Raw genomic sequence first — 27,995 nt, forward strand, 5'->3', positions numbered from 1 at the left:
CACTCATGATTAGAAATATCTTTAGCTATGCGTGTCCACTGTCATACTAGTTAGGGAATTTTAGCAAATTGTATTGACCATCTGTGAAAAAATATGCTTACCAAAAAATTTATTCACTAACGTATTCATCTAGGTGTCTACTAACACCTATCAATTAGTGCAAACCCAAATCCTTGTGGAAAATTCTGGGGAGCCAATCAAAGTTCGGGTGCTCAGAGGGCCTGCGCGAAAAAATCGGAAAATTAACTTTTGCCAATATTGACTTGTGGGATGTCTAACTAGGGGTTTTTTGGGGTGCTGAATTGATTCCAACCATTAGATTTGAGGAAAAATGAATCCCTGGCCGTAAAATATTGATATGATACATTTTTAGATATCTCAGACTGTGTTTTGCGGTAATTTGGCTCAATTGATTCAGATTGTTCAAATTGTGCTGAAACCAGCATACAATGCTGCCCCACTCCCCCCACATGCTGCCCTCACCCGTCCCCCACTCCCCCACATGCTGCCCTCCCCCGTCCCCCGCTGTACCACTCCCCCACATGCGCCCAGTTCACTTGCCAGTGTGTGTCTAGACGCGGTGGCGGGAAGGTGTGTGTGTTGCTGCCGCTATGGGTTGCTGCCAACGCGGTGTAGTGTTGTGATGCTGCGACATACCTTGATAAATGAACAAATAGTGAAGACACAAGTTTTGCACATGGTTTGTGACTTACCTTATTAGTTTTAACTGATAATAATGTGTATTGTTTAGTCAAAATTTCATGTCCTGTCTGTTGTTTACAAAAAAATGTCTTATTTTTTAGGACAGTATGGACAAGGATGTGACTGAACCTGGCTCGAGGTGTTTCATCTGTGGTGGTTCCGCGACAGGGGAGTCCCATGTTCCAGGAAACTCTATCCAAGTTCACTTTGTACGGCAACCATGTAGTCAGGTTCTCAGACCATGAATGGTCAGGCACATGGACCGACATCACGATAGAAACCACACTCATGCGTGAGGCAAAATCCTCCGGTGGTCTAAACAGAGGCCGCTTTCGGAATGAGTCTTCTCATAAGTCTTGGGTTCAGACTCTGAACCACTTCTCGTTCATTCACCAAGAGCTAGAAAGAAGCATGGTCAAATGTGGGGTACCTGTCCACACCGACGTTAAAAGAGCCCAAATGAAGAGAGATAACGATGCTGTCAACACCATAGTTGGGTGGTTGGAGGAAGTCAACCCTTTCGATGCCACACGGGACAAGAAGACTCTGGTGTCCTTCTCAACTGGGTTCAGCAGCACTCCCGAAGACCAAGTCAACGCTGATCAAGCAGAAGAAGTTGGCAGAGCCATACAGGCTAAGATGGATGGGAAAACTGTTGTGGATGCAATGGTAACCAAACACAAGGTCAAATCACTTGCAAGCCTCAGATCTGGACCCAAAGTCAATGGCAAGAAGCTGGTCATTGACTCACTGAAGCTATTCAACCGCCTCATTGTCATCAGTTAGCGTGAAGTCAAGACCAAAGAAGCTCTGCGCTTTGAGTTGATGCCAAAACCGATGTCTCTGTTTGACAAAAATCAAAAGTTGCGAAAGCCAGACAAGGCTGCCCTAGCAAGGTCCCTGAAGGCATGTGTGGCACCTGTCGAACAACCCCCCTGCACAAGCCTTGTGGTTGATGGTGGGTGGCTCCTGCACAATGTCAAGTGGGAGGCTAACCTTACTTGGAAGGATGTTGCCGAGAGCTACCTCTGGTTTGTGAAGTCCATGGGGAGCCATCGCCTCCGGATAACGGTGGTCTTTGACGGATATGGCAGCTCCACCAAGGACCATGACCACTTGAGACGAACAAAGAATGCATGCTGTGACATTCAGATTCGTCTGGATCTCAAAATCATCATTGCAAGAGAAAAGTTCCTCGATAACAAGAAAAACAAAGCCCAGCTCGTTCTGCTCCTTGCTGAGACATTTAGTAGGAATGGAATCAGTGTACAGCAATGCTCCGATGATGCCGACACCTCCATCGTCCGCGCAGCTTTAGATGAGGCAAGAGAGTCCCCTGTCGAGGTGAGGGCTGAGGACACAGACGTCCTGGTTATGCTGATTCATCATGTTGTAGACCATCCGATCTTCCTCACGGCAGCCAAAGAAACATCTTACGATGTCGGAAAGATCCGGGAGGCCCTCCCAGAGATATACCGGAGGTATCTCATCTTCTTGCACAGCTTCTCTGGCTGCGATACAGTGTCTGCAATTTTTGGGTTTAGCAAACCAACTTTGCTAAGCAAGCTCTGTAAGACTGATGAAGCAGAGAGGGCAATTGACGTGTTTATGGACATCCGAGCTGAGAAAGGTGATATCATTAAAGCAGGCTGTGATCTTTTCAAGCTCATGTTCCATGGGAAATCCTCCAAAGACTTGGAAGACTTGAGATTCGACATCTTCAGCAAGCGAGCTGCTACTGGGAGCATAAAACCTGAGAAACTCCCCCCGACAACAGGAGCTGCAGCACAGCACTCTCTCCGAGCTTACCTCCAGACTAGAGACTGGCTGATGCTGCAAAGTCCATCGTTGGATGCCTGGGACTATGGATGGCAACTCACTGAGCAAGGATATGCACCAGTCCCTTCTACAGACCCCATTGCACCAGACTACCTCCTGACGTTTGCCAGCTGCAACTGTGTGGGGGACTGCAGCTAGGGCTGTCAACCGAGCCGAGACCGGGACGAAATCCCGGCGGTTTCGGCTTTCGAGACGGTCTCGGGACGGTCCCGAGATAAATTGATTGACGCAATTTCTCAGTAAAAAAATCCCGGTTAAAATTCCAACTTCTTGCAGATATTTTCCATAATAGAGGCATTTATTGAGCCTTCCTTTCATTACTCTGCTTCTGCACAAGCATCATTTTTCGCAAGTGCAGCTGAACTGACACAAACGATGATAGATAAAGTAAACTCACTGTTCCAGGATTTTCCCCTCGTCAACAAACAATGTACTGCAAACGAATCCGAATTCCGAATCCGAATCTTCACCAACATCTAATCATGTCGTCCTTGTCACACACGCTGCATCTCCAGAAAATTTCGTCCGAATCCGTCCACAACTTTTTGAGATATTGTGTTCACAAACAAACGGACAAACAGACAGGAGTGAAAACATAACCTCCATCGACCTTTGGTGGCGGAGGTAACGAAATCAGGATAAAGGTCCCAATGAAAATCCCCCGCATCGCGACTTTATTTAAACCGTCGAATCCTTCCGCTGTATCACTCCGCCTCGCTCCGCTTTACGCTGCGGTCACGTGTCCGTCCTTGGAGACGAGTTACGGAATGTGGTTGCTATGGTCTTTAGCACATTAATATCGAGGGACTCGCTCGAGGCCCCGTGAATGGAGGGACGATGTTTATTTAGATTCAAAACACGTTTATAACGGATTATTCTCCACACAATGTATTAATACAAGTACAATACATTATGTAGTTTTATGAAATGAGTTTTTGATGAACGTTTATGTTTAATTGCAACGCTAAATCTATAAATTGTAAGAATCCCTCGGGGTTTGGTTTGACGGTTTGAATGTGAAAGTATTTTGGTTATCTTATCTCCACTTTAGGCCTGATAAGTTGATTACGTTTACTTTAGTCACAGAGTCAAAATAAGGAGGGGGGGGGAGGGTGGCGGTGATCACTACACCGCCTGCTTTATAATTTACTAGCAGAAGTACCCGGCATTGCCGGGCGGGGGAGGGGAGGGGAACGGGGGGGGGGGGGGGGAGCGAGCCCCTTGGCGATCACAACTCACAAAATGATAATGAAACTCCAACCGGCACTCGAATATGCCTGGGCAGAAACATTTTCTACCTCTCTGACATTCCGAGCAAGAAATTACACGACAATACAAACTGTAATGAGATAACCCGGTCCCATCGGTGGCCGATCATCTGCATGTAGGCGGTGTATTTTATTTCATCCCGGTAAATGGAAGCTAAGTCGGAATTTAAGTACTCAACATCAGAAATGAATTTTTTTCATTGTTGTTTATATATTGTAATGAAATTCCATTATTTTTGAAGCCTTATTATTAATTTTTTTATTTTTTTATTTTTTTATTTTTTATTTTATTTTTTACTTTGCCGGGAACCGAGCCGATCCGAGATCCCGTTATGAAAATTGAAAATTTATCGAGACGGTTCCGAGACGGGATTTTGAATCGAGCTAACAGCACTAACTGCAGCTCACTCAGGTGCTGCAGCTCACTGCAGCTCACTCAGGTAAAAAGCAAGGAGTCAAGTGTATTTCTGCTTGCGGCATCTGTCATGGTAACTCTTGCCTGAACATAAACCAGCTGGATGACAAGAGGAGTGATGATGATACTGGGGAGTTTGATGAATAAGGTTGTAAAAGCTGACGAAGCAACATTTCCATTGAGCACAGTTCTGTTAACAATGTCAATAAAATACATTTTATATGATCATGGAGTGTTTTTTTCTCAAAAATAATGGTTGGAATCAATTCAGCACCCCAAAAAACCCCTAGTTAGACATCCCACAAGTCAATATTGGCAAAAGTTAATTTTCCGATTTTTTCGCGCAGACCCTCTGAGCACCCGAACTTTGATTGGCTCCACAGAATTTTCCACAAGGATTTGGGTTTGCACTAATTGATAGGTGTTAGTAGACACCTAGATGAATACGTTAGTGAAGAAATTTTTTGGTAAGCAATTTTTTCACAGATGGTCAATACAATTTGCTAAAATTCCCTAACTATACAAAGATCCATACAATGGTGCAAGATGGTGTGTCATAGATACAAACAGGCACAGAGCTCCATCACAAACAAGTAGGAATTTTACACCTGTCACTAAATGCAGTGTGACAACTGCTTGAAGATCCAATCACTTAATTTACCAATCCCGCAGGTGTCAATTGCTGAATAAACACACATTATACCAGCACAAACTGTACCACCACCACCACCATCACCAATACACGACATGAATATCACCACCATCACACTACACGAATACACGACCATAATCAACATCACACGATACAACCATCACCATTACACAACATCACGATCACACAATATCACCCCCACTACCATCATCACACCATATTACCATCACACAATCAAACTGTACCACCACCATCACAAAATCAAACTGTACCACCACCATCACACAATCAAACTATGTCACCACCACCATCACACTATAGTATACCACCACCATCACACTGTATCACCACCACCACCATCACACAATCAAACTATGTCACCGCCATCACCATCACACTATAGTATACCACCACCAGCACACCATACTGTACCACCAGCACACTGTACCACCACCATCACACTGTACCATCACCATCACACTGTACCACCACCACAATGTGCCACCACCATCACACTGTATCGCCACCATCACACTGTATCACCACCATCACACTGTATCACCACCATCACACTGTATCACCACCATCACACTGCATCACCACTATCACACTGCATCACCACCATCACACTGTATCACCACCATCACACTGTAACACCACCATCACACTGTATCACCACCATCATACTGTATCACCACCATCACATTGTACAACCACCATCACATTGTATCAACACCATCACACTATCACCACCATCACACTGTATCACCACCATCACACTGTATCACCACCATCACACTGTATCACCACCATCACACTGTATCACCACCATCATACTGTATCACCACCATCACATTGTACAACCACCATCACACTGTATCACCACCATCACACTGCATCACCACTATCACACTGCATCACCACCATCACACTGTATCACCACCATCACACTGTATCACCACCATCACACTGTATCACCACCATCATACTGTATCACCACCATCACATTGTACAACCACCATCACATTGTATCAACACCATCACACTATCACCACCATCACACTGTATCACCACCATCACACTGTATCACCACCATCACACTGTATCACCACCATCATACTGTATCACCACCATCACATTGTACAACCACCATCACATTGTATCACCACCATCACACAAACACCACCATAACATTGTACAACCACCATAACATTGTACAACCACCATCACACTGTACCACTACCATCACACTGTACCACCACCATCACACTGTACCACCACCATCACACTGTATCACCAACATCAGACTGTATCACCACCATCACATTATATCCCCACCATCACACTGTATCACCACCATCACACTGTATGACCACCATCACACTGTATCACCACCATCACACAGTATCACCACCATCACACAGTATCACCACCATCACACAGTATCACCACCATCACACTGTATCACCACCAGCACACTGTACAACCATCACACTGTACCACAACCACCACACTGTACCACCACCACACTGTACCACCACCATAACACTGTACCACCACCCTCACACAGTACCACCACCATCACACTGTATCACCATCATCATACTGTATCACCACCATCGCACTGTGTCAACACCATCACACTGTACCACCACCATCACAATGTACCACCACCATCACACTGTACCACCACCATCACACTCCACCACATTCCCATTTAGAAAACCCCTACTACCATACGGCATACCACACCAAAGGGCCATTCCATCTCCACTCGCCTCTCCCGTACCCATGTCAACGTCCGTCTCTCTGGAAGTGGGCAGTAAAATCGACTCGTCCACACATGAAGCAACACTCAGTTGCGAAGTCTCCATGTTACGAAGTCTCGAACAGTGGGGGGTTCCGTGTGTACGACTCTCAACCCGAGCACTTCGAGTCTTCGCAACTCCTCCCAAGGACAAGGAGCGCGGGAGCTGTACGTTTAACAGCAAGAACAAGGATGCATATTTCTCTCCTCAGGGAAATTTGACTCGGTCTCCTAAATTGTCATGGCGAACTCAAATTCGACGGCGATTGATGTCGCACAAAACAAGAGCAGAATAACCTGGATAAACCTGGCACGAAAGGGCCGCCGGTTCGTCTTCGAAAATTTTGAAATTCGCTCAGCTTGAGTAAGCGTCCCCGGATTGGTCAATACTATCACGTGATGCACGTTTTCTTCCGGTTGTTGTCGTTCCTGGAAACAAATTCAAAATTCAAGATTCAAGACAATTTATTATGCACGTGGTAAAACAGAAATTTTACACCCACTGCCACATCGATGACTAAAAAAAATCTTAGACGTGATGACGTCACTTATCTTGGACGAGACGGCATGTCCGCTGAGGTAATTATTGTATCGAACCGTTGTTGTATTGCCATTGAATAGATGGATTGAATTTTGTATAAATGATTGAATATGATCGCAGCAGAAGGTATGTGGAACACACAAGCGGACGCCTGAACGATTAAAACGAAAACAATCATGGAGTTGGTGTAAACTAAACGACTTCTCACTCCCTTCAGTTAAAAACAAGATCAAAAAAATTATAACAACACAAGATAATCGTTTTAATGTTGGGATCTGATGGATTAAATCACCATTACTTTTTGCACCACAAATAGGTCCCGTGTGGCGTGTGTGTGCATTTCGTGATAATTTTTCCAATATATTGTTACGGATCCGGGGGACGGCACTCCCGTCAGCAAGGGGGGGTTAATCCCCTTGTCCTGTTAAGCTGGCCGTCCGCCGGTCCTGGAAGTATGACGTCACTTCCGGTCGGTGGTGAGTAGGGTTGTAAGCCCAATCCGTCCTACTACCTAATTACCACCACCGGCCGTAAGCGAGGAGATACTCCCACCCGGGCCGCAGCGTGATTGGATGTGCCGAGCGAAGCGAGCTGCGACTCGGGCCGTTAACAAAGGACTAAACCCGACTCCGAGCGTTGGCCGAATCGTGCCACAGGTACTCAATTGGGAAGGGACTAAAGCGATCGGGGAAAGAAGAAACCAAAGTGAAGGAAGAACAGATATTTATTAATTATGTACACGAAATGAAGAGGAAATGAAAGAAGGGCATTTACAAGGAGAGGAAGAAGCAGGACACAGGGCAGCCTTAAAACAGTCTTATATTATCATACGCCCCAAACAGAACAAACAGACTCACACGAATAGGGAATGGCAGGAAGGAATGGCTGGAAGGGGGAGAAGGTCCAAGCGGATGGCAGGGCAGGAAGGTCCGGGCAGATGCGCAGCGTCGAGGTGAAACCCGTCGAGGTAGCCTCCAGTCCACGCTCCGGGCTTCAGGCGAAACCCGGCAGTAGCTGCACGTAAGCTTTCACGCGGTCGGACAATGTGAATATATGGCGGTATTGTCGTCATCAACGGACCCACTCTCCTGCCTTACGATTCAGCGTGTTCTCCTCTGGTACCTTGCACTTCGGACCTTCGCACTCATCTCCTGACGCACTCATCGGCTGACGCACCCATCTGCTGACGCACTCATCTGCTGACGCACTCATCTCCTGAAGCAGTCCCTCGCAGCCGCTTTTATTGGGCGTTCTTGTATCCAGCCGCCGGCTCCTATGACACGCCTACCGGTCGGCTCACCTCGGCCCTGGTTGGCCGGCGAGGGCTCGCTGGCTCCACCCCTGATGGTGAGTTGACGTGCCACACCTTGTTCTTGTGTCCCGCCGCCTTTTTCCTCGGCCTGAGACCGCATGTTCAATGGCGGCTTGAGGCCATCAAACAAACCAAGACAAGGGGCAGCGAACGCTGCCCTACCGCTACTGCACTTTGAAGAGCGGGAGATGATTGGGGAAATTGAAGGGGCCTATCTTATTTGATTAATGCGACGCAGATTCAACTATTAGGACAGATCCTAAAACTAAAACACATAATAATGAGATAACTACAGAGAGGTCCTATGGTGTTCTACGTGTTGTACATGGACTATCTAGGGTGCGATCTTTAATAAAGCCAAATAATGGGGATATTTACAGGGGATTATTTATAAGGGAACATTTACTAAAATTTACAAAGTGAAGGTTCTAAAAACTGTAACACAGCACCCGTCTCTCCTCCAGGGCCGTTCCGGCCCGAAAGAACTTTAACTTAATGTGACACTCAGGTGTAGTAACCCTCTACTATTAACCTTACCCTGAGTGCGACAGTTTTAAAACAATTAAGTATGTCCCCCTGCTGCGTTGCATCCTATCTAACAGACTCACGCCCACAGGATAACTGAATCACGGAATTATTTCCAAACTAAACACATACGGTGGGGAGCATGTTGTTTACAAAGACTATTTGGTATTTACAATGTGAACCCAGGACCTGTCATTTTGGGAGACAAAAATATGTTTTGAAAGTGGAAGGAGCATGCACTGCACTGCACCGATACACCAGTCCCACATGCCCGGGGATGCACAATTGATATTGCAGTGCACCCCCGAGCACAAGAGCATTACAATTCACCAAAAAGCACCAATCAGCACTAAAAGCACGAAAAGCACCATCCAGTGCTCATTTCACACGTCATCACATTTCAATAATAAACAAACTGATGACTCTCTTCTCAGCTCCTGCTCTGCTGGCCCGATGTTTCTTGATGTTGTCGTTCTTGTGGCTTGCTGCCTATTTGTAATAATAAAAAGGCACACAACGCGTCCATTTTTATTTATTTATGGCCAACAGGGGCCAACTAAGGGTGGTCCACCTGTATGGCATAGGGGCCACCTCACCGTGGTCCGCAAGCAAGCTTTTCTCTGGCCATCATGGCCGGTCCCAGCAGAGGGGCCAGGCCCCAACACGTGGGGTCCATAAGTGTGGTGCTTAGCCACAGAACCGTGGTCCATATGGTGGTGCTAGGCCGCAAGTCGTGCGGTCCATAAGGTGGTGTATCGGTCCAGGCAGGCTGTGCAGCGGCGGTTCGGGCACACAACTGCAGCTACCTGCGCACTCCCCCCGGACCCAAAATAACAAGCCATGAGTGGGGAAGGAAGGACACAGCAAGCATCGGGGCAAGGTCGCAAGGGTACACATTAATACAAGGTAATGCAAGGTGAGGTGCACATGGGAGCGAGCGGAGAAAGCTCGTCCCTACCGTACGTCACCCCCCCTGTCACCTACCCTACCCTTGCCCTTACCCCGTATTTACACAAAATTCTACACATTTACAAATTCGTCACTACTGTCTCGTCTTCCCCATATCTCCCCTAATCCAAATTGGTTACCAATCCCTCTAATACAAATTTGCCCCCAATTCCAATTCCTCATCAATCCCTCCTAAGGAGGAAGAGATAGAATTACAGCACAATGTCACACTTACGTCATGATGCGTCTCACCATTCCAAACATTTGCAAAAATCAGTGGTGTGGAGTCCTGTCATCACCTCAGGTGAGTGGATGCAGATGGTGCAAAGAGATTTCAATCCTAACTATACTTCTAAATGACTTTAACACTTTTCCTCTAACCGGGGTCTTTCCCTGCAAAACCATTGGCCATCTTACACTATGTGGTTCTAAGAACCGAACTCCCATTGACCAAACTGCGGTGCTCACCAATTTGGGGTCTCACTCCCCCGATTCTTCACCCTGTGCCTTCGCACAATTTCCGGGCTGGGTCGTGTGGTGCTCCCAGCAGGTCCGCTGACCTGCACACCTCCGCCACTGCAGTTGTCTCCGAGCTTACCTGCTCCTTACCCTAACCTACCTGGGGAAGGCCCTCTGGCGCTCTCACCCCCTACCGCCCGATCTGGCGTCGGGCTACCCGGGTCCGTCCTCTGGATCCTCGGGCCCCATTGAACAACTCTACTGGCTCCCAGAGCCTACCTGCGGCCTCACCTGGCCGACATCCTAACAGTGGCGGAGTGCTCAACCAATCACACTCACTAACAGGCCACACGCCCAGCCAATTGACTCCACTAATGCACCCATCCAACACTCTGTGCAACTACTCGCACCACAGATGCCAATATCCAACCACAATTTACCTACTCCCTCTACCTACTTTTAAACTAACCTGCCCGGGTACTCGTGAAAGGGGTCCATCTTCCCCATCCACTCCTTTCGCACCAACCACTCCACTCCATGTATTCCACACTACTCACTCCACACCATCCATTCCATACTCCATTTATTCCATACTCCATTTATTCCATGGTCCATTTATTCCATACTCCATGCATTCCATACCAGCTATTCCAAACAACCATTCTCCATACACCTGTGCTTCGCTCGCACACCTGTGCCCACACACCTGGTGTCACCTGCACACCTGGTGGCACTTGCACCCTCCTTTCCTCCCAGGCTCATTCATTCAATGCAATACACTTAACTCAATGCACAATCACAATTACTCACATGTCCACAATGCTCTGCTCATTCACTTTCACACACACACATTGTTCACGAGCATTGCCTCATTTCATAACCAGCACTACCGTGCACTTTCATACCAATTCCTCATTTCATCACTCTCACTACAAACACAACTGCATCATCTGGCTACCTGTTTTCCCCTCTAACTTAGTGCCTCCCCCAGTCATCCCTTATTCTTTGGACAACTCACGTCATTATAATCCACTAATCTGCTACGTCCCCTCTACAGGTACATGTCGCTACTTAAATCTACAGTCTCCTAAAGTCATCTCTATATCCCTATCATTTTATCCTAACTCTCCTGGGCTAGTTTGCACAGCCACCCCATAAACTAATGCTCATGTGCCCTGAGCGATGTGAGGGATTGTGGATTTACCATCCCTCTACACCATATACCTTTTGCCATCAATTTCCAATTTTGCCAATCAAATTTGCCCATCAAATTTGCCAATCCAATTTGCCAATCATTACTGCCAATCATTTTTACTGCTACCCCTAATCGTCCATTATTCTGAGCCTCTTGGTACGTCATTACATTTTCAAAGCTCAGCTTCGCAAAGCCGAGCAATGAATACGGGTGGTTTGGTCTCCTGCGGTTGGGTCCGTCCGGCATCCGATTCAGGGGAGGAGGTTTCGTCGGGCCAAGGCTCACAGCACCATCCCTACGCGGGGCCTTTCGCTCCCATGCGCGGTGGGCCAGCCTTGCCCGGGTGGAACGCCACCACCACAAGGGGGCGCCGTTTTGACCCCTCCTACCTCCCCTCGAACCGGGCCGGTGGCCTTGCCTGGCAAAGCGCGGACTCGACCATGCGGGGCTGGGCCCGGCGCGAATCATGCACGACGCTCCGAACAGGAGCGACGCGACACTGATCCCCGCCGGCTCCCGCAGTACACAAAGCCCGGCACGGACCGAGGGCTCGCGTCGGCTATACGTCGGCCTAACCGCTGCCCCGGTAAACGTCGATGCTTCACTTGCATGCTCACACCACGCGTTCCTTTTTACATTCAACAAACCCGGCGCTCCAACGCCTCTCGTACATCCCATGCATTCTACTCGCGCACATTCTTGCGCGTCCATTCCACCATTCGCACACTCTGGAATCACACACTCCATTCCACACCTTTCTTCCCCCGTTACGTCCTCCGTAACACTCACCATGGGTGTGCACTCTTCTGCACACCCAATCATCACCGCACACTCTCGCGCCAACTCTTGCGCACACTCTCCGGTTGCATCCTCTGTAACACTCACCACGGCTGTGCACTCTTCTGCACACCCAATCATCACCACACACTCTCGCGCCAACTCTTGCACACACTCTCCGATTACATCCTCTGTAACACTCCCCATCACGCGCTCCGATGTGCCCTCCCGCACACGCGCCACAACCAGCTCACTCTCCGTGTCGCCATCCGTACACTCGGTTTCGCACATACCCTCCGACGTGCATTCGCTCTCGCACCCGGTATCACTCCCATACTCTGTCACACACTCACTCTCTGATGCACACTTTTTCCTGACAAGCGTGCCATTTCCACTCACACCACTCACAAGGGACCCTCCACCAACGCCCGGGTGCCGTCTCGATCCCAAGTGCGCGAGAAACCCTCTCGCGCCAAACATTCTCCTGCAAAATCTCCCCGCACAATATTCAGGCCGACTCACCTGGGCGCTTCTTCCACTTCGCTCCAACACCTGCAAACTTTCATTTGGGTTAAGCACAGCATCAAGGTGTGAGCTGAGACTTTGCATGTCTTCCATTCCTCCCTCCAATTCCTGGGCTACCTCTGTCGTCTTTTCAATTTCAATTCCAACTATAACCATTTCATTCTGAATTAATTCTTTTTCCGCCGCTGCACCTGAATTTGCCCTGTCCAATTCGGCGGCCTTCGGGTTTTTCACACCCCGTGTCGCGATTTCTACCCCGGTCCAGTTACCTGCGCTTTGCTCCAACTCGCTTTCTCCGCGCTTCTCAAGTCGCGTCACCTCGTCGCGTACCCCCGCGACCTTTCCGCTCGATCTGCGGTCTATGTCTTTCCCCATCTTTTTTATGTTGGCGTTTATTTGCTCCTGAAATCCCTCCGGGTTGTCCCTTGCTTCGTTCCTCATTTTTTCCATGTCGATCCCCCGGGTAGCCATCATTGCATCCATCCCCTTCCTGTCACCCTCCATAAATGCGCTGAAATGCACCATAAAAAGGCCCAGTCCATTGGCACTGCGGGCCCAACTATCGCCGTCACGTACGGGAGGCCGCCATTTCGTGTGCCTGCAACCCCCACTACCGCACCTTCTTTGCCTTCCTCCCGCATCACTCCCACTGCCTCCCTGGGGTCCTGGGTTGACTCTAACCCTTCTTCTATCTCCCCCACCGGCATCCGACCGCCTTGACTATCCATGGCACGATTTTAATTTGCGATATTAAATAAAATTTCGGCCGCTCAATATTTTGACCAAATTTTTTAGATGTGAAAATTTGGTTCGGGTCCAATCCCACACTCCTGACACCAATTGTTATGGATCCGGGGGACGGCACTCCCGTTAGCAAGGGGGGGTTAATCCCCTTGTCCTGTTAAGCTGGCCGTCCGCCGGTCCTGGAAGTATGACATCACTTCCGGTCGGTGCTGAGTAGGGTTGTAAGCCCAATCCGTCCTACTACCTAATTACCACCACCGGCCGTAAGCGAGGAGATACTCCCACCTGGGCCGCAGCATGATTGGATGCGCCGAGCGAAGCGAGCTGCGACTCGGGCCGTTAACAAAGGACTAAACCCGACTCCGAGCTTTGGCCGAATCGTGCCACAGGTACTCAATTGGGAAGGGACTAAAGCGATCGGGGAAAGAAGAAACCAAAGTGAAGGAAGAACAGATATTTATTAATAATGTACACGAAATGAAGAGGAAACGAAAGAAGGGCATTTACAAGGAGAGGAAGAAGCAGGACACAGGGCAGCCTTAAAACAGTCTTATATTATCATACGCCCCAAACAGACTCACACGAATAGGGAATGGCAGGAAGGAATGGCTGGAAGGGGGAGAAGGTCCAAGCGGATGGCAGGGTAGGAAGGTCCGGGCAGATGTGCAGCGTCGAGGTCCGCTCCAGTCCACGCTCCGGTCCACGCTCCGGGCTTGAGGCGAAACCCGGTGGCAGCTGCACATATGGTTTCACGCGGTCGGACAATGTGAATATATGGCGGTATTGTCGCCGTCAACCGGCCCACTCTCCTGCCTTACGATTCAGCGTGTTCTCCTCTGGTACCTTGCATTTCGGACCTTCGCACTCGTCTCCTGACGCACTCATCGGCTGACGCACCCATCTGCTGACGCACTCATCTGCTGACGCACTCATCTCCTGAAGCAGTCCCTCGCAGCCGCTTTTATTGGGCATTCTTGTATCCAGCCGCCGGCTCCTATGACACGCCTACCGGTCGGCTCACCTCGGCCCTGGTTGGCCGGCGAGGGCTCGCTGGCTCCACCCCTGATGGTGAGTTGACGTGCCACGCCTTGTTCTTGTGTCCCGCCCCCTTTTTCCTCGGCCTGAGACGCATGTTCAATGGCGGCTTGGGGCCGTCAAACAAACCAAGACAAGGGGCAGCGAACGCTGCCCTACCGCTACTGCAATTTGAAGAGCGGGAGATGATTGGCGAAATTGAAGGGGCCTATCTTGTTTGATTAATGCAACGCAGATTCAACTATTGGGACCAGATCCTTAACTAAAACACATAACAATGAGATAACTACAGAGAGGTCCTATGGTGTTCTACGTGTTGTACATGGACTAACTAGGGTGCGATCTTTAATAAAGCCAAATAATGGGGATATTTACAGTGGATTATTTATAAGGGAACATTTCCTAAAATTTACAAAGTGAAGGTTCTAAAAACCGTAACAATATACAGACTTGGCATTTAATATGGAATTTTTTTTTTTCTTGACTTGGGTTTACTTTCTTAACTCAGTATATCAATCTGGTGAGTTTCTTTTACACTTTGGTGATTTATTTGTTAAAAGAACCATGTCACTGATTGTCTTTCGCAGCAAGAAGTCAATAACAGGATTATATCACAGGTGGCGTGACAAAATGTAAGGACAGGTACATTTGACGATTGGCTTCACAATCGGGTATATAAGGGTTGTTGCGTTCTGTATTAGTGGAAAACAACTGCTGCACGTCTACAAAAGCTATTGCCGCTTCCTCTGGTGATGGTCCGTCAACTTGACAATGCTGTTTGTCATGGAGTGGTGGCTTTACGAAATTCTGGCATGAAACAGCGTGCTATTGCTCGGCAGTATGGCATCACTCAAGGTCAGGTGTCAAAGATCCTGAAACGAAATGCTCAGAGGGGTGTCCCTACTCCAATACCGAGGCCAGGACGTCCACGCAGACCACAAGGAGAGATGATCGCCAGCTGCACCGGTTAGTCTGCAATGGCCGTACCAAGTCAGCTAATCGGCTTAGGGCTGAGTGGCAGCAACTGACAAATGTGCCTGTATCCAGAAGGCTAGTCAACCAACGACTGGTTCAAGCAGGCTATCGTGCCAGGCATCCCCTGAGAAAGCCACGCCTGACCAGACAACACAGCCAGCGCCAATTGGAGTGGGCCAGAGAGCACCGTCAATGGCAGCCATGAAACTGGAATCACGTGACCTTCAGTGACGAGGCTAGATTTCTGGTCTATCGTCAAGATGGCCGCGTCAGAGTGCACAGACAAGTGCATGAAGCCGACAACGAACATTGTATTGTGCCAAGAGTCCAAGCTGGAGGTGGTGGGGTGACCGTTTAGGCTGCTTTTCATGCAGGGGGCAAAACTGACCTGGTTGTTCTGAATGGAAACCTGAACCAGTTCAAGTACAGGGTCATTCTGGAAGAAACATTGCTTCCATTTGCTCGTGCAGCCTTTCGAGGAACCTTTGTCTTCCAAGATGACAATGCACGGCCTCATCGTGCTCGCATGATCCAACACTTTCTTGCTGACCGTGGTGTAGAGCATATGGAGTGGCCTGCCATGTCCCCGGATATGAATCCGATAGAGAACTTGTGGGCAGAATTAACGCGTCAAATCGACAACTTGGACCAGCAGCCGACCTCTGTGCGTGAATTGCAGCAGACTATTGTCACTGCATGGCAAGCGATTCCTGTCCAAACCTTGGCAAATCTCGTGAACAGCATGCCTCGACGTGCACGTGCTCTCCTGAATGCTCGTGGGGGTTACACGAAGTACTGAACTGTAATTTTACTGTCCGTAATCCCAGTCATAATTTAGCTTTTGTTTATTTTGAAATTTTTTTTGGCTAATGTGCAAAATAAAGAGATACTTCTGGAAAACGTACAGAAGTTTAACACAGTACTGTCTGTGAATTGAGTTCGATATCAGTTTCCATCACTTTCAAGGATCAATTTATTTGCTTCGAAATGTCAAATGTGGTTTTTGTTTCTTTTAAAGGTCACATTAACAAAATCTAGAATAATTTCAACATAATTCCAATGAACTTTTGGTTCTAAGTCATCTTGAAAAGTAAGTTCACCCCCACAAAAAAAAGAATCCATATTAAATGCCAAGTCTGTATATATACGAGCTTGGCTCGCCTCACCACGCGTCGTTACTGAGGAACGGGCTTATTTTAGCTGAGGATAATGACTGTACCTGAGTTGCTGTGTTGTCATGATTTACACTAATCATTATACAAACATTATACAAATGTATTTGTGGTTTGTGATATTACATTTTTATAAGCAATTTAGGTTGAATATTTAGGTTGAAAAAAAAAACGATTCAAAAAAAGAGACCCTCAGCACATCCATACGGGGAGTGGGGGGGGGGGGGTAGGTGCAGACTGGAAGTTTGGAACGATTACACCTACTGCGTCATAGTTTATATATATCCGGGTCTTGCGATTGCCCGTAGTGAATTGCGATATTCAAGATGGATGCTGCGTGGGGTGGGAGAGGAGTTTTTTGGGGGGGGTTTGGGGATAGGGATGATGGACTTTGGTTTTAACGATTAATGATTTATTGAGTTTGATTTGATTTTCACCTTTGTCTTTGAACTTTTTCTTTCGTTTTCTGATCTTTGCTTTGCTTTCTCTTTGATTTCTTATTTATTGTTTGATCCCTTGGCTTTTGATTTCTTGGCTTTTGATTTCCTGGGTTCTTGTGTGTTGGTGATGGTTTTATTGAGTGGTTTTTGAGCGTGTTTTTTTACCTTTTTTATAATAAAAAAGGCTTCGGCCATAAAAGGCTCGTGTGGATGGATGGATGGATGGATGGATGGAAACAATTTGCAGTATGTTGTCCTGATGAGGGAAAAATAAGCCCTCGTCGGGACGGCAGGGTGTTGAGTTCGTGGGGACTCACTCCTCTGGAGGAGGGGTCCAATTGTATGACCATGCATTCTGGCCCTTCGGGGTCAGGATGCATGTGTTTTGATTGACCATGTGCTTCACCCTTTGGGTTGAGGTGCATGTGTATGCCAATGGGACAGTTTTGATAGACTGTGTGCCTTGACCGTGGGGTCAAGGTGCACGTCCAAAGCTGTTTAAATGTTTGATTTTTTTACCTTTTTTATTATAAAAAAGGCAGGCCTCATAAGGCCCGTGTGGATGGATGATAATTACGGTAGGACTAATAATCGTTATGTTCTTGGTTAATTATTAATGTAGGATTGTTATGCTTACGTATGTAGTATTATTATTAGTATTATTATGCTTGTTGTATTAAGCGACAGACTTAGCTATGCTTCTGTGTTGTTGCAGGCTGTACTGTTCTCGCTGAATAAAGCCTACGTTGTGTGACCTAACGATTCAAGCATATTCCATGCTGTCTGGTGTACTGTACTTTCTTGATCCAACAGCAATGGGCTTGCAGTTGGGAGTTAGATTGGCGAAAAGTGGTGGAGGTGGTATGGAGAGGGTAGCTAGCGCACAGACAGAGAGTGGTGGTTTATCTCCCCCAAACTGCACAGTAACACTCATGATGTTTCATGAAATCCTGGCCTAAAATTACATCACTACATCGGTCAGGTAAGATGGAGAGTCGAACATCACGGTATGTACAGCCCTTCAGCTCAAGGTTCACTAAACAATGTCCAGCTATTCGTGTCGACAATGAGGAAGATGCCATTGATACTCTACCTGTCCCTGGGTGTACACATAGTTTGTACGCCTTAACCAGCCTCTGGCACACAAAACTTTCCGAGCTCCCAGTATCCAAAAGTGCTCTACACTTGTTACCATTCACAAGCACATTAACTGTTGCCTGAGAAAGGTTTCCTAGAAATGCAGTGTATATCGTAGCTAGGGTTGGGGTGTGGAGCATAGCTGCAGCCCTCAGCCCAGACGATCGACATACTTTAGCAAAATGCCCCGTTTTCCCGCACTTATTACACACAGAATCCGGAACCGGACAAACTTGTCGAGTATGTCGAGAGCTCCCACTGAAAAAACACTTCGGTTGCTTCCCAGAGGCGGCGACTACTTGAGAGACATCGGGAGGAGTAGGTCGGTAAGTCCTTATTTCAGCTTCCGCAAGAGGTTTGTCTACCGAAGAGGTTATGACTGCGTTCAGGGGTGTTACAGGTGCCGTATATGCCTCAGAACACCTCTGCGCTTGATCAAGGGCCCTAGCCTGGTCAAAAGCTGTCGTGAGATCCAACGTTTTATTCTCGAGGAGCCGTTGGTGGATGACATGAGACTGCAATCCACTTATGAAAGCATCCCGGATGGACTCCTCTTTGTATTTCTCAGGAGTCACAGCCTTGCAATTGCAGTCTCCACTCAAACACTTCAATGCCTGCAGGAATTCATCAAGGGTTTCACCTGGTTGTTGTCGATGACTCGCCAATAGGTGCCGTGCATATACTTCATTCTTTGGTCGAACATACATGTTTCGTAAGGTCTCAATGGCAGTGTCGTAGTCTTCACAAACAGCGATGTACTCGTACACACTTGGAGCTACATAGTTTACGAGCATAGTTAGCTTCTCCGGTTCGTGATGCTCAATTGCTCTCAAGAAGTTGTCGAACGTCTTGTACCAATGGTTCCATTCCTTCGCAGCATTGCTGGAGTTTGGGTTTGCTTCAAACCGCTCAGGACGTAAGTATTTCTCCATTATGAAAACTAGCGTGACTCGGCGCACTCCGCGCACCTCACCACACGTGGTTTCAGAGGGGTAGGCATCTTTGACCATTTCGGTGTCTTTTGGGTCTTCATGGTGTTTTGGGTCTTCAGGGCCATTTCGGTCTTCAGGGTCTTTTGGATCCGCTGGGCCTTTAAGGGTATTTTGGGTATTTGAGGTGTTTTTGGGTCTTCAGGGTTTGCGGGGTCTTCAGGGGCTTTTTGGGTCTTTTGGGTCTTCGGGGTGTTTTGGGTCTTCGGGGTGTTTTGGGTCTTCGGGGTCTTATGGGTCTGTGGGGTCTTCAGGGGCGTTTTGGGTCTTCGGGGTGTTTTGGGTCTTCGGGGCGTTTTGGGTCTTCGGGGCGCTTTGGGTCTTCGGGGTGCTTTGGGTCTTCGGGGTGCTTTGGGTCTTCGGGGCGCTTTGGGTCTTCGGGGCGCTTTGGATCTTCGGGGCGCTTTGGGTCTTCGGGCGCTTTGGGTCTTCGGGGCACTTTGGGTCTTCGGGGCGCTTTGGGTCTTCGGGGCACTTTGGGTCTTCGGGGTGTTTTGGGTGTTTTGGGTCTTCGGGGTGTTTTGGGTCTTCGGGGTGTTTTGGGTCTTCGGGGTGTTTTGGGTCTTCGAGGTGTTTTGGGGCTTCGGGGTGTTTTGGGTCTTCGGGGTCTTTTGGGTTTTTGGGTATTCAGGGTATTTTTGAGCCTCAGGGCCTTGAAGGGTATTTTGAGTCTTTGGGGTTTTTTGGGTCTTGGGGGAATTAAATGGTCGTCAAAGGTCTGAGGGTCTCAGCAGTCTTAACGCAATTAAGAGGGTTAATTAAGAGGGTGGTAATTTTATTTGAAGAAGAAGAAGACGTTTTCATCGCTTATAAACATAGCCTACATACTACATACATATATGCATACATATAACATACCGAACCATATACGTTTGCTCTATTATAATAAGATTCTCGCTGAATAAATGTGGTAAGCCGAAGAGTGAATGCAATAGGCTTGATTCGTTAGGTCACACAACGTCGGCTTTATTTAGCGAGAACAGTACAGCCTGTAACAACACAGAAGCATAGCTAAGTCTGTCGCTTATGCCCTGTCACACATAGGCGGATATTTTGGCGACTGCCGGCGATCAAGATTTTTCGGCGACTACTGGCGATTTTGGGCAGTCAAATATGGTCAGGCGGCAGTATGGCGACTGCAGGCGGCCACATTGCGACTGCATTGCGACAAAGCACTGACCTCGCCCCGAGTGGGATGGCGACTGTTGAAGATCGACGACGACTGCATTGCGGATGCACGGCGGCAGCGTGGCGACAGTCTGGCGGCTAGATTACGACTGATGGCGGATCCCGGCGACTGCATTGGGCCCGGATGGCGGTTTACTCCGACGTCCGCAAGACTGCAATAGGACCGCCGGCGATTGGAGACGATTCACACAACGCTCTTTGCTCGTAGACAGGGTACAGTTTTGTGTATTTGAAGCTGTAGTCATCATGCCTGCTAAACGTGGAAAGATGGGGAGGCCTGCCAAGGCTCCACAGAGAGATGAGGACACCGTACCAGATCTGCCAGCTGTAGCACCAGAAGAGGTCGTCTTTGACCCAGAGGCCATAGCTGCTGAGGCCTCTGGGTCAAAGGCGGCAGACATCCAGGACGTTGAAGAGGTGGCCCCCATGACCGAGGTGGCGAAGAAGCTCGCCAAGGATACTGTCATCCTGACAGAGGAACAGGAGTATGACATGGTGGAGTGGTTGTTACAGAACCCCTTGTTCTATGACAAGTCGATGACGTCCTTCAGGGAGAAGGCCAAGAAGCAGGCCTTGTGGGTGGCGAAGGCCAGCGAGATCGGTAGAAGTGGTAAGTCCATTTTTATGCTTATTTATTCCAATACAGGGTAAGTAGATGTTGGTAAGTATTTAATTTTCCATTCATTAATCAATTCTCAACAATAACTCAACATTGCTTCCATTCTGTTTGAAATACTACATTCACGTTGAAGACGACGATAGCTACTTATGTAAGTGCCAACATTTTGTCTTTGAACAGTACAGTCCAGTGCATTGTTCTTCATCAATTACACACTTTTATTCTTTACTAACAGGATACAATTTGTTTTCTTCTCTTTCAGTGGATGATCTCAAACAGTGGTTCAAGTCCCAGCGTACCAAGTTTAGTAAGCTGTCGACACAGGGCAGGTCCGGCGACGGTGCCAAGGTCCACACCGACCGCGAGAAGTGGACTCTGGAGAGATTTGCGTTCCTGGGGAAGCATGTGGTGCGGCAAAGTAAGAAGGCTGGTGCTACTTTAAGTAATTTTATTTAAAATTATGCCTCTTCTCTGTACAGTACAGTGCGTTAGTATGTTTCTCAGTACAGTACAGTACAGTACTGTGTATGTCTGTCAGTACAGTGCAGTACATTTTTTTGCCTAACTACAGTACTGATGATCGCCAACAACACACGTTTAGCAATGTGGAAGTCTCATGGAAATAGAGGGATGACAATATTTATATGTTTATATGTGTCGTATGTTTTATATTAATATGTTTTTCTTCATTATATTGCAGTTGAAGAGGAAGATTGCTGCGTCGCAGCTCCCACCACCTGAGGTCCCATATGCTGTGCCTGTGCCTGCTGCTCCGGTGTCTGCTCCTCTTGCTCCTCTTGCTGACGACGACATCTTGGAGAGGATTGTCGAGGATCCCTCGTCTCGGGCTAGCACTCCACTCCCGTCATCGCAGCCACAGACCACCCCCCAGCCCCCTGCTATGAAGAAGAGGAAGCGCCACAGTGATGACTCCACCGTGACTAGACTGGAGGAGAGGGCTCGCACATCAGCCGAGTTGCAGCAGGAGATCCGGGCCCATCTGCGGGAGGCCACCGTCCCGACATGTCCACGTGTTGCCTGGGGTCGGTGGATCACTACTCTGCTGCTATCGATCCACGAGAGCATCTGGAGCGACTTCATGAGGGACAGTATTAACTTGATGATCAGATACAGTGATGCCTCGCAGCGCCTTCATCATCAGCCACAGGTGATGGTGCAGCAGCAGATGCCAGCACAGATGCCAGTCACACCACAGCAGATGCTGTATATAATTCAATGTATACAACTAGCATAATAGCCGGCGAAGCCGGTGTTGTGAATGAACGCATACATATTATGTTGAAAAGCCAGATTTTGCTGAATCCTTTGAGAATTTCGAAGCTTTGACGCACCAAATCGCTCCATGGAGGCCGCCATCTTGCGGATGCGGCAGTATGCATAAAAAATTGCGAAAAAGTTCAAAAGGAGTTTGTTTCACCCGTCTTTTTTTGATTCACAATCTATGCACCTCTAATTACCTTCGCAAAAGCGGAAGGTTATGTTTTGATCGCTGTGTATTTATTTGTATGTCTGTGTGTGTGTATGTTAATCGCATAACTCAAAAAGTATTCAACCGAATTGCATGAAATTTGGTGGGATGATTGGTTATTATACGGGACACATTTGATTAGATTTTGGGAAACAGATTTGCTCAAATTCTGACTATTTTTAACTCGATCGTATTTCACTCAAAGTTATGAGCGACTGAAGAAGAAGATGTCCATCCAGGACGTCATCACTATAACGCGATCTCCCGCGATCATTTCAACCTCAAAAAAAATTATAATTGCAGATTTGACAATAGATGAGGCATATTAACAAACGAATGAAACAGATTTGCTCAAATTCTGACTATTTTTAACTCGATCATATTTCACTCAAAGTTATGCGCGACTGAAGAAGAAGATGTCCATCCAGGACGTCATCACTATAACGCAATCTCCCGCGATCATTTCAACCTCAAAAAAAATTATAATTGCAGATTTGTCAAGAGATGAGGCATCTATCTATAATTCCAGTAATCTCTGTCTGTCTGTACGTTTGTCTGTGACCGCTGTTTCTCGACAACCACGGGTCCGATATACTTTTAACTTGCCAGGTATATTGCTGGGGACCCGAGGATGTGCCTTTTCAAGGTTTCATATTAATCGGACAATTACTTACCGAGCTATGTCCAAAAAACGATTCAACCAATCAGAGAGCAGCGAACGATCGCGTGTGCCGGCGTTGCGAATGGACCAAACCATTCCATGTAAATAGAGGGGGGGGGTTCTGTGGTCGTTGCGAATGGACGAAACCATTTCATGTAAATAGAGGGGGGGGATTGTCACTGTACTCGCAAGCCGTTCGCCGTTCGCTTTGGCGTTGCGAATGGACCAAACCATTTCATGTAAATAGAGGGGGGGGATATAATTTTAGATAGATATATAGTACGGGCATATATATAGTACGGGCATGCCCTAGTATTAACAAACGAATGAAACAGATTTGCTCAAATTCTGACTATTTTTAACTCGATCGTATTTCACTCAAAGTTATGAGCGACTGAAGAAGAGGATGTCCATCCAAGACGTCATCACTATAACGCGATCTCCCGCAATCATTTCAACCTCAAATTAAATTCAAATTGCAGATTTGTCAATCGGGGAGGCATATTAACAGACGAATGAAACAGATTTGCTCAAATTCTGATTTTTAAAAATCGATCGCATTTCACATAAAGTTTCACATCGCATACACTCCCATGCCAAGTACAGTACAGAACAGTAGCTGCGGCGAAGGTATGCGCTCTACCGAGTGCCCGGATTCTAGTTTGTAATTAAAATACTTTAAGACCAACCTCGTTCCCCGGGCCCGCACAGGCCCTGGTTATCTTCAACGAAAATCGTCACCAAACACCGCAACCAATGAGATTCGAGCATTTGAAAAAATATTTCAAAAAAGCTTATTACCTTGTTTCAGAGGCTGAAAACGGCATCAAATATTCTATAATTGACAAATAATTATTTTTTAGAAATCTCGCGGCCGTAGGGGATAGTTTTTCACGGCTGGAAATATCCGAAGTTGAGACGGAATTCACCGAATTAATCAAGAAGGAAATTTTTATAAATTTTAATCTCATCCAGAATGCAAATTGTGTCATTTTGAACTCGGTACAGTACCTACTACACCTACCTACTACCAACTACCTAACCTACTGATGCCATAGTGATGGGTAAAATAGTGGCAAGAGGCTTTGGCTTCGCCGGCTCATTGCGGCTTTGCAGTAGGGTACTAGTAGCCGGCGAAGCCGGTGTTGTGAATGAACGCGTACGTATTATGTTGAAAAACCAGATTTTGCTGGATGCTTTGAGAATTTCGAAGCTTTGACGCACCAAATCGCTCCATGGAGGTCGCTCCATGGATCTTGCAGATGTGGAAGTATGCATAAACAATTGCGAAAACGTTCAATAGAGGCTTTGGCTTCATTTGGCTTTGGCTCATTGCGGCTTTGCAGTAGGGTCATATTAATACAAATAATAATACTACATACAGTCACATGAAAAAAGTAAGTACACCCCATGTAAAGTTTTGACTTTTTCAACATATTTCAACATACAGCTCTTTGATCTTCATTTCAACAATATTGATAGATAAAGGTGATATAATATAACAAATATCATGAAACATTTACATTTTGTAGTCCATTGTATAATTTAAACAAACATAAATGCAAATTTCGCATGTGGAAAAAGTAAGTACAGCCTTGGCTCCAATAGTTGTTTTTGCCCCCTTTGGCAGAAACAACCTCAAGTAGGCATTTCTTATAACTGTCTACCAGTCTCTGACATCGACTGGGAGAAATTTTTGCCCACTCCTCCATGCAGAATTCTTTCAGATGTGCGATGTTTGAGGGGTTTCTTGCATGCACAGCTCGTTTCAAATCCCCCCACAACATCTCGATGGGATTTAGATCCGGGCTTTGACTTGGCCATTCCAGAACCCTCCATTTCTTTCTTTTCAGCCATTTCTTTGTGGATTGGCTGGTATGTTTCGGGTCATTGTCATATTGCAAGGTCCACCTTCGGTTGAGCTTCAACTTTCCATCAGATGGCCTCACATTATCCTCAAGCACCCTCTGGTACAATGAAGAATTCATAGTGGATTCTATGATGGTGAGATGCCCAGGCCCTGATGCAGCGAAGCTGCCCCAAACCATAATATTTCCACCACCATCTTTGACAGTTGGTATCAGGTTCTTGTTGTCAAATGCTGTCTTTGGTTTTCGCCAAACATGTCTTCTGGTACTGTGGCCAAATAGCTCGACCTTTGACTCATCTGTCCAGAGCACATTGTTCCAGAAGTGCTGGTCTTTGCCTAGGTGTTCATTGGCAAACTTTAGTCTTGCCCTGATGTTCTTTCTGGACAGCAAAGGTTTCCTCCTGGCACACCTTTTTTTTTTTTTGTATACAAGATCGAGGCTCGTGAAAGAGCGAACATTAATCACACAAAAAGACAAACCGACACACAAAACACAAAAAACAAGGAGAGCGGCAGACAAGATGGGGAGAGAGGGGGAAGGACACAAAAGAGAGGGGGAAGAGGGGGAAGGACACAAACACAACATTTGAGAGCAGGGACATCGGGAGGACTTGGGGGGAGGTGGGAGAGGATTAAAACATATGAACACTGCAAGGACTCTGGGGTGAATTACCGGGGGTAGAAAAGATCAAGGTTTTCGATGGGGGAAGATAAGAGATGGTGGTGAACAGCTGTTTTAAAGACCTGGAGGGAGGAGTGGGATTGAAGGGAGTGGGGGAGTTTGTTCCAGAGGCGGGAGAAAAGGGGAATGAAAGAGTGAAGGTGAGCAGAGAGCCTAGACTTTGGCAGTTTAACCAGAAGAGGGTTGCAGGCAGATCTTGTGCGACCTGAAGGAATATTGGGGGGACAGAGCACAGAGAGAGCTGGGGGAGCAAGGCCGGAGAGGAGTCAGTAGAAGACAGAAAGACCACCAACCTGCCTGCGGTGAGTGAGTGAAAGGCCCTCGGCGTTGACTACATCGCAGGAGATTCCAATGATTCTGAAAGCTTTGGCCTCAACAGCGTGAAGCCGAGCAAGGTGTGAGGCAGGAGCACCAGCCCAGAGGGGGGAACAGTATTCCATTGAGCTGCGGATGAAAGCCTTGTCTGTGGTGAGGAGCTCAGGTGTGCCAAGGAAGGACTTCGCACGACGGAGGATGCCCAGTCGGCGACTGGCTTTGGAGGCCAGCTTGGAAATGTGGTTTTCCCAAGAAAGATCATGGCAGATAGTGAGACCCAAAAGCTTGAGTGACAGAACTTCTTGGAGAGGATTTGTTGAGAAAGTAGATGGGAGGGTTGTCCAGTCGGTCCTTTCGGAGAGACATTGTAAGAGTGTGAGATTTGTCAGGATTGAAAGACATGTTCCACTTGTTTGACCAGTCTGTGATTTTGTCCAGGTCTGCAGAGAGTGAGGAGGCTGCAGACTGCCGATCTGAGGGATGAGAGTAGTGTAATAATGTTGCTTCTGGGACACCTCCGTTTAACATGTGAAATCCCTATCTAATGTCATTTACCCCCTTGTCTTTTTCAAAAATCATAAACACCTCTATTTCTCCCACCCTCATCTTTATGAACCTTTTGTCTGTAGTACCTATCCTTAATGTTGTTCATTAGACCACTCAAACACTACAAATATTTGTTTTCTCTTATAGACCTATCATCCTTCTTCTACATATCATCTGGCAGATTAATCTTTGACCCACTCAAACATTGACCCATTCACTTCCATATTAATTCTTTCCCTCCCTCATTGCCCCTAAACACCTATATTTCTCTCACCCTGTTCTTTACGAACCTTCTAACCTTTTGACATGTTATCCTTATTCATTAGACCACTTAAACACCTGTGATCCTTCTGACCTCATGGACCTTTTAACCTTTTACTCTTAATATCATCTGGTGAATATAACCCACTCAAACAACGACCCTACAAATATTTGTTTATGCGTGGGAAATAATTTAATTCTCCTACAACTCTCTTCACCATCTAATATATTAACAAAAAATATGTTTGAGTTTGGTTCTTTATTAAGATATTTTAACTGAGCTAAGATAAAATGGTAAACCTCCCTCAATGTTCTTGCTTGAGCGCCTCCAGTGCCACATACCATTTTTAAATTAAAGTATATATTTTCCTGACAACCATCAAAGTTTTCCGTCCACTCAAAAATATTTCCATCTTTTTTACCCAATTCACCGGTATTTAAATTAATTCTCTTATTTGTTTTGTGAACTTTTTTACCAGTTGCCTTTTCAATTATACCTATTTGATATTTTTCACATTCATTATGTTTTCCATTTATATACCAAGGTTGATTACACCTCCACTCTTTAGTCTGGTTGATACTTGGTTCTATCATTTATATAATAGTAAAAAAGGCGGCGGTAGCCCGTTAAAATCCCCAACCCCCCCCCCTTTTTAACTTATCACTTATATATATCTTATCACTTATATATATCTTATCACTTATGTATATCTTATCACTTATATATATATCTTATCACTTATATATATATCTTATCACTTATATACTTATATAACCATAAGGGAGACTATCAATTCCATTTTCTAAAATAAACCTCTTATCATCAAAAGCCCCCAATGCTTTCTTATTTATCTCTTCTGAATATAATTGATGTTTATAACTTCTTATTCCATTAATCTTTCTAAAC

General features: G+C 46.7%; 2 protein-coding genes across 6 annotated transcripts in view; one reads left to right on the forward strand and one right to left on the reverse strand.

The window, feature by feature from the left end:
• The window catches only part of ECT2 (epithelial cell transforming 2), a 151,486-nt gene extending 144,422 nt beyond the window's left edge, over positions 1 to 7,064 (reverse strand). For all 4 annotated transcript variants that reach the window (XM_078767642.1, XM_078767640.1, XM_078767641.1 and 1 more), the window contains exon 1: positions 6,666 to 7,064. In XM_078767642.1, the coding sequence (XP_078623768.1) occupies positions 6,666 to 6,750 (85 nt within the window). In that variant the 5' untranslated portion in view covers positions 6,751 to 7,064. The remainder of the gene's footprint in view (positions 1 to 6,665) is intronic.
• Positions 7,065 to 7,214: 150 nt separating this feature from the next.
• On the forward strand, positions 7,215 to 22,684 carry LOC137417168 (uncharacterized). 2 transcript variants are annotated; one of them, XM_068102969.2, is made up of 4 exons: positions 7,215 to 7,262; positions 20,502 to 21,255; positions 21,527 to 21,682; positions 21,965 to 22,684. In XM_068102969.2, the coding sequence occupies exons 2-4, from the start codon at positions 20,892 to 20,894 to the stop codon at positions 22,003 to 22,005; spliced, it is 561 nt and encodes a 186-aa protein (XP_067959070.2). In that variant the 5' UTR covers positions 7,215 to 7,262; positions 20,502 to 20,891; the 3' UTR covers positions 22,006 to 22,684. The 2 variants fall into 2 exon arrangements, with proteins under 2 accessions (XP_067959070.2, XP_067959069.2); XM_068102968.2 differs by lacking the exon at positions 7,215 to 7,262 and adding an exon at positions 18,770 to 19,384.
• Positions 22,685 to 27,995: the final 5,311 nt, after the last annotated feature.

This window comes from Myxine glutinosa, chromosome 13 (assembly GCF_964187855.1).
Source record: "Myxine glutinosa chromosome 13, kmMyxGlut1.1, whole genome shotgun sequence".
NCBI classification, from domain to species: domain Eukaryota; kingdom Metazoa; phylum Chordata; class Myxini; order Myxiniformes; family Myxinidae; genus Myxine; species Myxine glutinosa.

Bases quoted from the DNA above. Each gene is read 5' to 3' on its own strand.
- LOC137417168 (XM_068102969.2), top strand. From the start codon at position 20,892: ATGCCTGCTAAACGTGGAAAGATGGGGAGGCCTGCCAAGGCTCCACAG. The intron at 21,256-21,526 runs GTAAGTCCATTT...CTTCTCTTTCAG, and splicing joins CAGCGAGATCGGTAGAAGTG to TGGATGATCTCAAACAGTGG. The intron at 21,683-21,964 runs GTAAGAAGGCTG...ATTATATTGCAG, and splicing joins GAAGCATGTGGTGCGGCAAA to TTGAAGAGGAAGATTGCTGC.